General features: G+C 53.6%; 3 protein-coding genes across 3 annotated transcripts; 1 reads left to right on the forward strand and 2 right to left on the reverse strand.

The window, feature by feature from the left end:
* Positions 1-107: 107 nt before the first annotated feature.
* SCHCODRAFT_0106346 (uncharacterized protein) lies at positions 108-2273 on the reverse strand (the record flags this gene model as incomplete). Its single annotated transcript, XM_003034096.2, has 10 exons — positions 108-200; positions 249-350; positions 400-495; positions 544-642; positions 690-848; positions 976-1084; positions 1142-1345; positions 1395-1635; positions 1688-2217; positions 2266-2273. The coding sequence occupies 10 exons, from the start codon at positions 2271-2273 to the stop codon at positions 108-110; spliced, it is 1641 nt and encodes a 546-aa protein (XP_003034142.1).
* A 2789-nt stretch (positions 2274-5062) lies between these two features.
* On the forward strand, positions 5063-6706 carry SCHCODRAFT_02597218 (uncharacterized protein; the record flags this gene model as incomplete). The annotated part of the gene is made up of 8 exons (XM_003033539.1): positions 5063-5164; positions 5204-5217; positions 5388-5497; positions 5543-5695; positions 5860-6032; positions 6165-6386; positions 6410-6429; positions 6493-6706. 8 exons carry the CDS (start codon positions 5063-5065, stop codon positions 6704-6706), a joined length of 1008 nt encoding a protein of 335 aa, XP_003033585.1.
* Positions 6707-7467: 761 nt separating this feature from the next.
* SCHCODRAFT_01349969 (uncharacterized protein) lies at positions 7468-9788 on the reverse strand (the record flags this gene model as incomplete). Its single annotated transcript, XM_003034097.1, has 11 exons — positions 7468-7521; positions 7608-7679; positions 7729-7755; positions 7913-8003; positions 8055-8205; positions 8260-8286; positions 8339-8364; positions 8406-8701; positions 8751-8918; positions 8967-9671; positions 9705-9788. 11 exons carry the CDS (start codon positions 9786-9788, stop codon positions 7468-7470), a joined length of 1701 nt encoding a protein of 566 aa, XP_003034143.1.
* Positions 9789-12660: the final 2872 nt, after the last annotated feature.

A 12660-nucleotide genomic window follows, 5' to 3' on the forward strand; every position in this document is an offset into this window, starting at 1 on the left:
ATTACCCGGCGTCCCGGCAGTCGAGGCGACTCCATTTGATGTGGACGAGGAGAGGCCATGTACACATATATATTCCAAACGCTAGGCTACAATACATCATCCACTCTTCATTGCGTCCGCATCCGCTTTAGAGGAGGCTGGTCGTTCGACAAGGAAAACGCAGACCAAGAGGACTGGGTATCGTCGCTGTCGAATAGCAACTATGATGCAATCAGTGTGATACAAACGAACGAGGCTGAGATGTGTACATCATCCCTTTCGGAGGCATACTCCACATCGTAGTCTGGGGATGCGTCGTCTCCGGAGTGAGCGGCGGAGTGGTCCCTCCCGTCGACAAACGAGACACCAATCTGTTCAAACGTCAATGCAACACGGGACCGTGACGATAGAGAGACAGACATCATTGATACTGCAAGAGTCGTCGCTGCGTGCTCCGACTGAATCTTGATCAAAATCTCCAGCGTCAGAAGGCACCTTGGCGGGAGCAAGACCGTCCTATACAAGGATCAGCGAATGTACAGGGACCGGTGATGATAGAAGTACGTCGTGGGTGTGTTCAGGCTCTACAACAATGTTATCGGACGTTAGACCACTGACCAAGTCGGGGTCAGACAGTACACTGGCACCGAGTGTAAGGTTGTTCTGCACGGGCGTGAGCAAGCAACACACAACATAGTGAGATCACTTACAAGGGCATCACGGACGATGTCGTCGTCCAGTGCTTTTGACGCACGAGGTGAATTTGATCCGGCATGGAAGACCTTGTGAGCGAAGACGCCGTCGGCGGCAGCCGGCGCAGCGCTGGGTGTGGCTGAGTTCTGCTCTGTAGCTTGGGATTCTTCTTCGGGCTGAGTACGCTGTAATGAGCATGCACTGCAGAGGAGAGCATGTAGAGCACCATGCCTGGGGGTCTGCTTCCTCGACAAGTCTAGCACAGGGAACGGTGACAACCGGGAGGCGAGGAGGCCGATTTACATCCCAGCCCGGCAAGAACAACGTGTCCGTCGCGCAAGGAGGTCTATAAACAAACAACATCTCCTTAGCACTATCTAGGACGGACTTCAAGACGTCCTCGTCGGTCTGCCTGTAGGGGAGGGAAGCGTGGGCGAAAGCCAAGGTGAGCGATGACACCGCCACGTACCTCACAAACCTCGGCTGGTTGTCCATCAGCTTACGCATGAAAGCTCCGAGGAGGTCACAGTCAGCGAAGGTCCGATTTTGAAGCCACCAGTCGTCTCCGATGTAGCTGGCGCTCTCGATACGTGGCATAATCCACCCGTTGCAGCGGCCAGTCCAGCGAAGCTCCCAGGAGTTGTACATGAACGTGTCCAGGAAGAGCGAAGGACTGTATGCGATGTGAAGGTGCGCTGAGGAATGGATGCGTATTAACATACCGATCATCGAGGTCAATGGTCCAGGTGTTGGCGTCGCCGACGAACCGGATGGGCGCATTAACCTCTTCTCCATGTTGCGCACGCGTCCTCTCCGATGCAGAGCCCTCCATAGTCCAGCCCCGCCTTTTGTACATATCGACGTGCAGATTTTGGCGGAAGCAGACTCCCACGGAACGGGTAAATGTGTTGCACGGATAGAGACTGTAGGCGGCGCGGAAGGTGATAGCGTTCATCGTGGGGGCTTACAGGGCGAAGGTCAGTTGCAATCTGCGGGACGAGAAGGGTCGGCATACTGGAGTGGAATGATAGGATGGTATCCATAGCGCTGAAGTTGGCTATCATGACGCGAATGAATGTGGTTCCGCGAGCAAAAGGTAATACGTCCAGAACGGTGTTGGGCAGAGCTCCGAGGTACTGATCACGGTGGGTGTAGCGCAGATAGGCATAGTTGACGGCGGATACAGTGCTCTTTTCCTGGGTAGGACGGGGTACGTACACGTAGCCCAGCGATTGTATGAAGGAGAACAGATCCTTGGAATGTTTCCATTCAATGACTAGATTGAGGTCGTCGTCGTCCACAGGAGTGCGCGCGAAGAAATGGATAGCGACGGAGCCCGTTATGACCGTCCCCGTCCGACGCATGACATCGCGGAAGGGGCGAACGTCCTTCTCGGCCATGAATGTAGAAAGGGAGTGCCGAATCTGAAAGGCCATCCGTCCGTACGCGGCCGCGGAACGACGGGTATCTTTACACGCCTGGCTGTAGTTGACGAGGTCCTTGGCGTCCAAGCAGGAGCAAAGGGGCACGTCGCACGGATCCGGTCTGCATGGGAGGTAGAAACGTGCAGGAGCACAGAAAGAGTGCACTCACAAGAACATCGACGATGAAGAAAGAGAGACAGATTGGCACTCAACTGGGGGGATGGTGGGCGGGAAGAAGGTCGAGGACAAAAAACATACCGGATGGCTGAAAGTTATCTGACCTCAACAGGACAAAACGCGAAGGATCAAGACCTCAAAACCAAAAATTGAAATGTCGGGGCATGATACGCCCCACTGGCAGTTGCCGTATGGAAAACTGATGGTCCGCATGCACGAACCGCGCTGGAGCAGCGAGATCTGTTACCGGATACGGAGATATTCCCTAGTTCCTGGCGCTGGTGTTGTTGTAGTCGTCAGTCGCCACGAGTCCTGCAGAATCATAATGTAATCCGGTTGTCCTGTGTGGTGGTACGAGGACAAACGGATAAAGTAAAAACTACAAAAAATGCGGTATATGAAGCGTCGGTCACGTGCGCGTGCGGCGATCGCCGAAAACCCGAATTCCACAGCTGGTTCAGTTTCTGGTTCGACTCTGACAGTTGTTGCGGGAGGCGGAAGAGGGGCTTCTGCCTGAGGCGGCTACTCACATTGTTACTGAGCAGCGTTGTAAGGTCGCGCGGAATTACGACAGGAGTGGGATAAATTTGATATAGCACAGCATTGGGCACAGCCGCAGACTCAGGATTGCAAAAAGGCAAGTCTGCGTGATGGCCTAACTTACAGCGAGCGAAAGATCGTTAGAGGCAAAGTCGCCGAGGGAGTAGACGTCATCTATCCTCTTGTGGAGTAGCGCCAGGCGACTGTGGACAAGTGCTTGTAGGTGTTCTCTCCTCAGAGCTCAGGCTCTTTTCTTTCGGACTATGGCCGTTATCCCTCCTGAATACAATTGCGAGCATTGCGGCTATCTGATATCCCTCATCGGCGGCTGGAGGTGCTGGACAGTCGGGACCACGTGCTGCTCCACCAAAGGTCAGATCACACGCGCTCCACGAGCGCGGTCGTTTCTACAGCAGGCGAAAGATCGATAGAGACAACCGCGTTGGTGGAGCGCGCGAGATTTGAGCTTTGGTGGAGCCGCACGTGGCGCTGCCTCCCAGCACATCTGAAGGTTCCGACTACTCTCCGGCAGCTAGAAAAGCTCGGGATTGCCTCCAAATGGTCCGTTGACCATATGCCGACAGGTAAGTGTCCAATTCTTGAGGAGGCCGGCCACAAGCCTATCCCTGGACTTTGTCGGTGCGGTGCTCCACAGGCACTCAGATCACGCGTGCTCCACCGTCCACTTTGTCTCTAACGATCTTTCGCTTGCTGTAACGATCTTTCTCTTTCTGTAACACGAGGCGGCGACGGGGCGAGTCTTCCGCTACGACGCAGCGTGTCCGCGTCCTTGCATATCTATGTTACACAGTTATGTAGCACAGAGCATATATCCAACTTTCTTCTGGATCAACACGGCCTCACGGTCGCGTCAAGGCAGGGAAGCGATGCCGCTGGCGGGTGCTGTTGAAGGTGCAGTTTAATTTAAACTTGATTGAAGCGATGAGCTGCGCTCTTACACAGGTGTTATGATGACTGTCCTATGTACCTTCTGTTGCCAGATGATGTTACTATGGGTCACCCAGTGTATAAACCTACCGATCTTTACGTTGACACACTGTCCTGTCGACGTTTGGCGGCCGATTTCTACCCGAAAAAATCGTAGTCCTACATTCTTGTGTGCGTAGAAAACGATGGCGAAGACCGCTTGCGCGTACTGTACCGGTATGTATGGAGGCATCCGGTAGGGGGTGCGCTACGCTAACAACCGTCCGCTAGTAGGCAACCGACCCCCACGTTAGGCGTTACGGTTGGTTGAATAGGCAACCATTCAAGGTAGATTTGGATACTTGCTAGGCGGAAAGTAGACGTACAGCAGCAGGAAGGCTCCGATGCAGCAGTTACGACACAAACAGCCTATTTCGGGGAATATTCTAATGAGAAACCCAACCGTAGAAACCTTATCTAGAAACCCGGTTTCTGCCGGCGAGCATCCCGGCGACGCGCCGGCGAGTTCTTTGTTGCCGCGGTCGGCACTACAGCACGAGGCTATCGGCCAACTCCGAGAGGCAGACGAGTTCGACAGCGCAGGCCTCCACTGAGTACTTCTATAGGATATCGCCCTTGCACTTGAGGCATGAGGGAACACATGAGTGTATCCAGTCGTACTTTGATATAGCAGAGGCCTTACGGGCCCTCTGGAGGGTACTGTCTGAGGGTGAAAGGTCGTCTTCCCATTGTAGTCACATGACCATTGCGTCCACCAGTGGACACAATGGCCTATGGGTCAGTGTCAGTCCTGCTAGCTAAGAGGGCTGACCGAGTTGTATCGGAATCAGTAGCCTGATATTTGACCTGGCCACTAAGCTAGAAACAGGCGGTACTTGTGGCAAACGGAGGAGGAGCCGCGAGCTCGGCGACTTCGGCAGCGTCAGGCGAGATTGATGGCGTATCACCGTCTCCCGGGTGCACGACCGAAGAGACGCCGGCAGAAACCCAGCCTCGTGTAAAGAAGTTGAGCGGGTTTCTACAGAATTGCCTTATAAGGAAGGCAAAACGTAGAAACCGGGTTTCTCATTAGAATATTCCCTATTCGGAGCGAAAAAGACCGTCTGGGTCGCGCCGAGAAGTATTCGAATTTTCGTCAATTTTTGCGCGATGGCAACCACCCCCCTCCGTTATGCGTTACTTTCTTCTACATAGCCAACTTGTTGGGCCCGCGTTACGCGTTACGGTTGCCTCCATACATACCGGTACAGTAGCTGCGACCGTTGGTGCTGGAGGCCGCAACACGAGGTTTTGACGGCATCATGCCCATCAACCACGTCCGAGCGGTTTCCAGTCAGCATCTTCAGAATGACTACAGCTATGGACAAGCGGTCTCCACCATCGTGTGCAGAGCATTCAAAAACGTATGTATGCTTTTTTTCCGGGCCACAATCGCCCAACAGACGGCCCCTGGACAGTGTGTCAACGTAGCGATCGGTACGTTTATACACTGGGTGACCCATAGTATATGCACAGTAAAGGCAACCGGTGCTCTCGACAAGGAGCATGTTCTGCGTAATCTCGGCCATGTCTCGGCCGAAGTCCCGCGCCTTAAGCCGGGTGGTAAGAGCTTGTTATTGCCGATAGGAAGCGCATCTGTGGCCGCGCCAAGGTGCACGCCGACGTGCTCATTGTCGACTCCGACAACATGGAGCTCTGGTTGGAGGACTCCGGCACAGATTGGATCAACAATATTGGTACGTCAGGTCTATGTGCCGTGCTGCGCTCGTTCTCACCTCCAGCCCAACTCTCGCCCGACCCGTACATCCGGATGGTCCTCCAACTCGTATACTACTGCACATCTGGCGGGTTCTCGGTGACGCATGAGACGGCGTTCACGCGGATATTCAAGCACGGGCGGACGGAGACAATACGCTCGTTACCTTGCTTGCAAGGTCTTATGGAGGGGTCTTATTGTCTGATCGGATTCTATTTTGCACACACGTACAAACACACGAATAAGGCTCGAACGAGATCCCACCGATCCCTTTTAACCACGAGACTTGTGATGTTTTTCGACCATCTACGTGAAATGCTCTAGCTTGACTCTCCTGCACAGTTGCAGTCAGCAGCAAACATACGTCGATCCAATACGGATTTAGCGGCCAATTGCAAGCAACGCCGCAGCTCAATCGAGAGGTGACCGGCGCCTTGAAAAAATCACGAAACGTCACGGCGCAAATTGACTCCAATGATGCTGCACGGATAACGCGTCCCCGATGGGCGCGCCAGGTTACAGAGCTCGAAAGCGCACGCTGCTGCTGCTGGCACGGCACGCAGGACTGACGACGTTCTTGGTAGGCCAAGCGCCTAATGGACCCACAAATCCAATCACGTGGACAAGAGACGCAAGGACCCACATAGGATAGTCGACGAATCTTTAAAATTGGTGTCACTAGCCGACGACCCATGGCTGAGCTCCCTTCTATCTCCTGGCGTCCTATCCGGTCCTCCAAGCAGATATTCAGCCTATCCTGGTGCTTCGTGTCTGGGTCGTCCCTCAATAAGTCGGCATTCGCGTCTCGGGAGCAAACCAGCAGCATCATGCCCTCAAAGCCCCAACCCAAGAAAATCTTGACCTCTCTTGTACGCGACCACATTGCGCATAGCTACCAGAGATCTTCGCGCAGTGTTAATGTCCGATGCCTCCTCCTTCAACGTCCCGTACCGCTCCTTGACCTTCCATGTACAGCTGGACGTGGCCCTGCAACTCCATCCCCTCGCTCACCCGCCACGCCGTGTTCACGCCGATAAAGAAAGCTCTTGCCGTGTCACGCAAGCACTACGTCGCGGACCTGCAACGAAAAATGGACTTCGCGGTCGGTGAGGTGGTGAATGAGCTCTCGGTAGGCACCATCTTAGAGGGCTCAACGGAGACGTACAAGTACAAGAGCGGGAAATACTGAATTGGAAACCAGCTGCCGAAGTGGCGCTTGCGTCGGATTATGTGGTCACCAACGATGACGGTACGCGTTGGCGGTGTGTAGTCGAAGCTGTCGATGCGAGTGCAGGCCGTAGTGATATGATTGTTGTCAATAGAGCTAATTAAAGACTTTCACGGACAGCTTCTGTGCTAGACAGCTCAACCCGTCGACCTGGGAAAGCAGAGGAGAGATGGGTCAGCTCGGCGGCGTTGCTCGAGGTTGCCGAGATTACGGATCGTTCTTTGCGGTCATCACACATGCCCGAGTTCGAGGGCTTTTACTATGCCCGCAGCCCGTAGCCACGAAAGTGCTCAATTCTTTCCCCGGCTCCAGTCGAGGCAATGGTCCTCCAAGTCTCACTTCACTACAATTTCTACGATGTACAGACTCCGAAGCCTCATCACCTCTGCGTTTGGCAACGCCGACGCGTTCGATAGCGTCGACCATGCAATCGCGCATGCGTTGTGTACCACCCGGACATTCTCAGTACGACTTGTTCTTCGTGCCTTCGACCACTTGTCCGTAGTTAGGTATCGATTAAGACACTTTGAGACTACTCGCATACTCGTATACTCTCATGTTCTTGGCAAGCAAGGTCGTCTGGAGGCGAAGCCGGCACTTTTCTAGTACCCTTGTTCTATGGCCAAGTTAGAATCAATTGATAAACAGGGCAGTCAGAGCCTTCTGCATCTACTGGTACTACTTTGACAGCAATCATATTATTTCTAATCATGTGATTGAGATTAATTAGACTTCAACATGCCCTCATACACAGCCTTGGAGATGATATCACCAAGCTGGAGAGGCATACATTCTAGCCAGCAGTAAGTCAGAGCCAAAAAGGCATTATGTTGCACATACACAGTGTATCAAGGAAGACAACATTGTTGTGGAGGTGTGGGACCTCAAAGTTGCTCTGTAGCTTCTTGGGCTCATTTTGGCCATATAGGGGCCACTGTAAACTAGTTAGCAAGATAACCAACATACAAGAGTGTCAGACTTACATTGCTTGTCATCTCCAATAACGCAGGCTTTGCAGATAGATGAGCAGTTGGTGAAGACGGAAAGATATCCATCAATCTCGATTTGACTGGCTTCATCAACAATAAGCGTGATGAGTAGAACAACAGAGGTAAATCCCTTCTTCATCATGTCATTTGGTGGCATAGAGATGGTGCAGAGAATAACCTCGACACCCTTTAGATACTTCATATTGAGCTTCTGGAAGCGGTCAGAGACGATGAGGTTCTCCTTGACAGAATCGAAGATGTGCTCATGCCTGAGGTGGAGGTCAGGGAAAGGCAGGAGAGAAAGCGTAAAGGGGGCATACCAGTCATGGCAGAAGTCCGTAGAGGCTGATAAGCGATAGCTATGGGATCTAACTTTCTCCAGCTTCTCCGCGATATTCACAGCCACATTGGACAGGGCGATGACCCAGATGCCTTTCTTGCCCGCCGCAATGCACTGCTGAGCTGTAGCAGCTATAACTAGATGGTCATGAGCTTTTTGTACCCATGGGTCAAGCAGTAGCTTACCTGATGTTTTGCCAGTGCCCAGAGGTCCTTGGATGATGGTAATACAGTGCTCATCCAGGTCCGATAACATGGTATGTACTGTGAGACATTGGGATGGGCTTAAATCTGTGGCACAGTCTAGGTTGCATGTAGGTGATGAAGTAGACGTGGTAGACCATTCCTCGGGCCAAGTTAGGGTGGGACGAAGCCAGATGTTCTGCACCCATGCGTCTTCTGACAGGAGGTCGATCTCGCCCTGCGAGATCTGCAGTATGACCGCGGCGCACTTCATATCAGCGAGGGCGGGGTCGTCTTTGCCGACCGAGACTAAGGTCTTGACCATCCGGTCCTCGTTGGTTGAGAGCGCGGTCTTGAGGCTAGCGCCCTTGCCGCGCGCATCCTCGACAGCGGCGGAGGTAGTGTATCGGCCATAGGACTTCGTCTGGACAACCATCTGCACGTCCTGATGCCAATATCAGGGCGAGGAATACGATCGAGAGCAGGGAGCGCACCTGGCCGGCACGAAAGCGCTGCGAGTACTTCTCTGCCTTGATCTTAAGGTTCGGGTCGTCCATCTTCCCGCCTCCGCTGTCGCGCTTGAACGAGTGCTTCTTGCGGTCGGGCTCGTTCTGCTCCATGCGACGCGTGTCGTTTGCGATCTTGCTGTTTACGTCGAGGTACTACCGGAGCATTAGCAACGTGCCGGTGAAGAGAAGGAGGCGACGCACCGCCGACGTGAGCCTCTCGCTATTTATCAGCTTGACCTCAGCGAACGACATCAGCCTGCCCTCGTACGTCGCGACGAACTGCGTGAGCCACGTGAGGGGGACGAGCGCGGAGCAGCGGCGGTGGGTGGGAGCGCTGATCTCGAACTTGGTCTGCTTGGCTGCGCGCTTGAGGTTGTTCTCGTACATCCGCCTGTCCCCGACGAGCGCCTTGGCAACGTCGACGTGCTTGCGCGTCGGCGCAGACTCCTTGCACGCGGACTGCACGTCCAGCCCGCTCTTCACGCGCATGCTGATCTCGGTGAAGAAGGGCATGGCGAGGGGATCATAGTCGAATGCATTGGTCTGGCCCGCGTCGCGTGCGAGGACGTACTCCTGGAGGACGGCGCTCCCGGCGACGGCGTCATTGGAGGGGGACGCGCGACCAGTGCGGGGCGGCCGCTCGCCCGCCAAGAAATCGACGATCACGGCGTAGCGATCGCTCGCGATGGCGAGGCAGATGAGCTGTCCAGTGGTCTCGGAGTACACAAGACTCAGTCCCAGGGGCTGCGCGGGCTCGAAGACGGCGAAGGCGTTGGGCGTGAGGTCCGTATACTTGTAGATCGAGCACTCGATAAAGGGCTGGCGGAGTTTAACGAGGTTTTGCTCGACAGTGAGCTGAGGCTCAGCCATAACTGCATCGACGACGAGACTATCGATGGCGGTGCGCTGAGAGGATGGTCAGCAGGCCTTCGACCGCACCATCACCGCGATGGTATCTCGGTAAGATCTCGGCAAGTTGCGATGACCGAGCAGCCTGCAGGCAAAGTTGGTCTCGTAAACCATCCTCCAGTTCACTGGGGCAAAGTTGCCCAACACGGAAGGTTCGACCGACGGAGCTTTGAACAACCGCGGCAGCCCGTTCTGGCCCGTTCAGCTTGATTTATACTACCAATTCAACGGCGATTCACGCCGCAGGCTTTCAGATAATGCGCTGGCTCACCAAAAGCTCCTTCGCCGTAAAAGTGTTCTCCTCTCCTGCAGGATGTCCGTCTTAATGGCAGCGTGCACGAGCTGATTCCTTTTTGGGAAAAGATCCTATTCGCACTCGCACAAGCCCGGTGAAATCATGCTTCTTTTCGCAGACATGAAGCGGGTGCCTCATACCGTACCGGTACTGTACCGGTATGTATGGAGGCAACCGTAACGCGTAACGCGGGCCCAAAAAGTTGGCTATCTAGAAGAAAGTAACGCATAACGGAGGGGGTGGTTGCCGTCGCGCAAAAATCGACGAAAATTCGAATATTTCTCGGCGCGGCCCGAACATTTTTTTTTTTTCGCTCCAAAATAGGCTGTATTCTGTCGTAACTGTTGCATCGGAGCCTTCCTGCTGATGTACGTCCAATTTTCGCCTGGCAAGCTCTAAATCTGCCTTGAATGGTTGCCTATTCAAATGACCGTAACGCCTAACGTCTGGGTCGGTTGCCTACTAGCGGAGGGTTGTTAGCGTAACGCACCCCCTACCGGTTGCCTCCATACATACCGGTACAGTATGTATGGAGGCAACCGTAACGCGTAACGAGGCCCAAAAAAGTTGACTAAATGAGAAAGTGTAACGCATAACGGAGCGGCGGTTGCCAACGCGCAACTTTCGTCAAAAATTCGTATATTTTCTGGCGCTGCGCGCACGATCTTTTTAGCTCGAAAAATAGGCTGTACGTATCGTCACTGATAGACTGCGGCTTGCCTGACGGTTCACGTTTACTGACACCCCACAGGCTTCGAATATTACCTTCAATGTTTGCCTAATTGCCCAACCATAACGCGTAACGTAGCTAGGGTTGCCTACGTGCGGGGGTTGTTAGCATAACGCACCCCCGCCGGTTGCCTCCATACATACCGACCCTTAACGGGGTTTGCAACAAAATCGGTCAAAGCGGCAAAAGGTGCCGAGCAATGCAACACCTCAGCCCGAGCCCGCTCATCCTCCGTTCGCTTAGATTTCTGGCATATGGGTATAGCGCGCTGTGCTCATAGCATCTATGAACTTGTATGTTATACGGAGCTCTAACCGTCCAGATAGAAAATGGGAGGCGTTCTCGGCAAATACCGAGACTGTTGCATTGTGCATCGGCGACTGTTGCGCAGCAATTTTCTAGGTTCTTCTGCCCTGAAGGCCACCAAAGTTGGAGGATCCGTTCACGCTATGGTATCTGACAGCTCTACCAAGTCTCCTGGGAATCTAAGCCGAAACAGTCGAGAAAATGCCCAGATTCCGAAAGTGTTGCAAACCCCGTTAAGGGTCGGTAACAGTACAGTACGGTGCGGTAGCGGTCACCAGGAGCAGTCACCGTCACGTAGCCAATGACATCATTCCTCAAGGGGCAAGAAAGAATTTGTTTTCATACGGTCACACATCCTCTGTTGCTTTTGTGGAGGATTTCCATAAAAGGCGCTCGGGACTCTGATGCAGTCCTCTCCACAAGGCCATCGCCAACGTTCTGCCTCGTACAGCGGCGGCCAGATCAACTGCGCGCTGCCTTTTTGGGAAAAATCGCCGAGGCGGGCATTAGGCATTATTGTCTGCGGGTCTCGGCGACCTTACAGAACGGTAGAGCGCCCATGAAAACCCCCGTCTGCATACCAACTTTGACGGAGAGCGTCCGTGATCCTCGTGAAATGTGCCGACATGCGTCATATGGCACTGCGCGCCCTCAGGTAGTGTACGGCACATATCTCACGAAGTACATGCCCGTTTCGCTTCAAAGATTGTATTTGGGGGTTTTTGGCTACGATCTGCCGTTTTGTGAAGGAGTTGGACTTTTCCGACCTCGCCCAACACCCGCCTCGGCGATTTTTCCCCAAAAAGGCAGCGCGCAGTTGATCTGGCCGCCGCTGTACACCGCTAGAGACCAGAATGCCGGGCTCCTTTGGAAATCGATTGAAGGAAATCACCCCGTTACACACAGCTGTCCTAGTCCTGTAAGTCGTCGATTGCCTCGAGTTTCGGATGGGCTCCAGCGTTGTGTGCCTGATCATCAAAACCTGGCGGTTGAGCCCAATATATTGGTAATGGGTTGCCAGATTGCACCATGACCTTGAGCATACGCACAAAAGCCATCCAGCAGCGCCAATAGGGAGGTTGAGCAGACAGAAAACCGTAGATAAAGAGAAAGAATTTTGGCCGCCCCTTCCACTACCTACCCGTGGTCCCTCTATATACAGAGGCTACGCACGCAGCACTATATATAAGTACAGGTTAAGCCGAAGCCGGGTGACCTTGGCGGGGACCCGCTATTTTGATAGTCTATCTACGGAATTCTGTTTGCTCAACCTCTCTAATAACTTAAGTGCTGCGCCTTAAGGCCGAAAACGTGGTCGAAAGAAAATGATGTTCAAAGTGTTAAGAAAAATGGGACATCGTCTTCGCACAACGAATCCCTGGTGTCCGACTCTGACTCGAACTTGCTACCGATACCAAAGGGACATTCACACAGCCGACGCAATACCATTGAGCTATTGCTCCGTAGAAGGCACCGTGCGACGAATACATATCAGCATGCTCTCGGACGCTCCCCTGACCCGGGTTGGACTCTGGACAGTGGTACACGCGGCATCTCAGCAAGAATGAGAGCTTTTCCTTGTACGCGCACTTAACAGCTTGCTTTCAGCAGTCACTCTGCCCAGAGTGTCGCTAGCGAAGCATTTTGTGTTGTAG

The sequence above is a fragment of the Schizophyllum commune genome (genome assembly GCF_000143185.2).
Source record: "Schizophyllum commune H4-8 unplaced genomic scaffold SCHCOscaffold_3, whole genome shotgun sequence".
Taxonomy (NCBI): Eukaryota; Fungi; Basidiomycota; class Agaricomycetes; order Agaricales; family Schizophyllaceae; genus Schizophyllum; species Schizophyllum commune.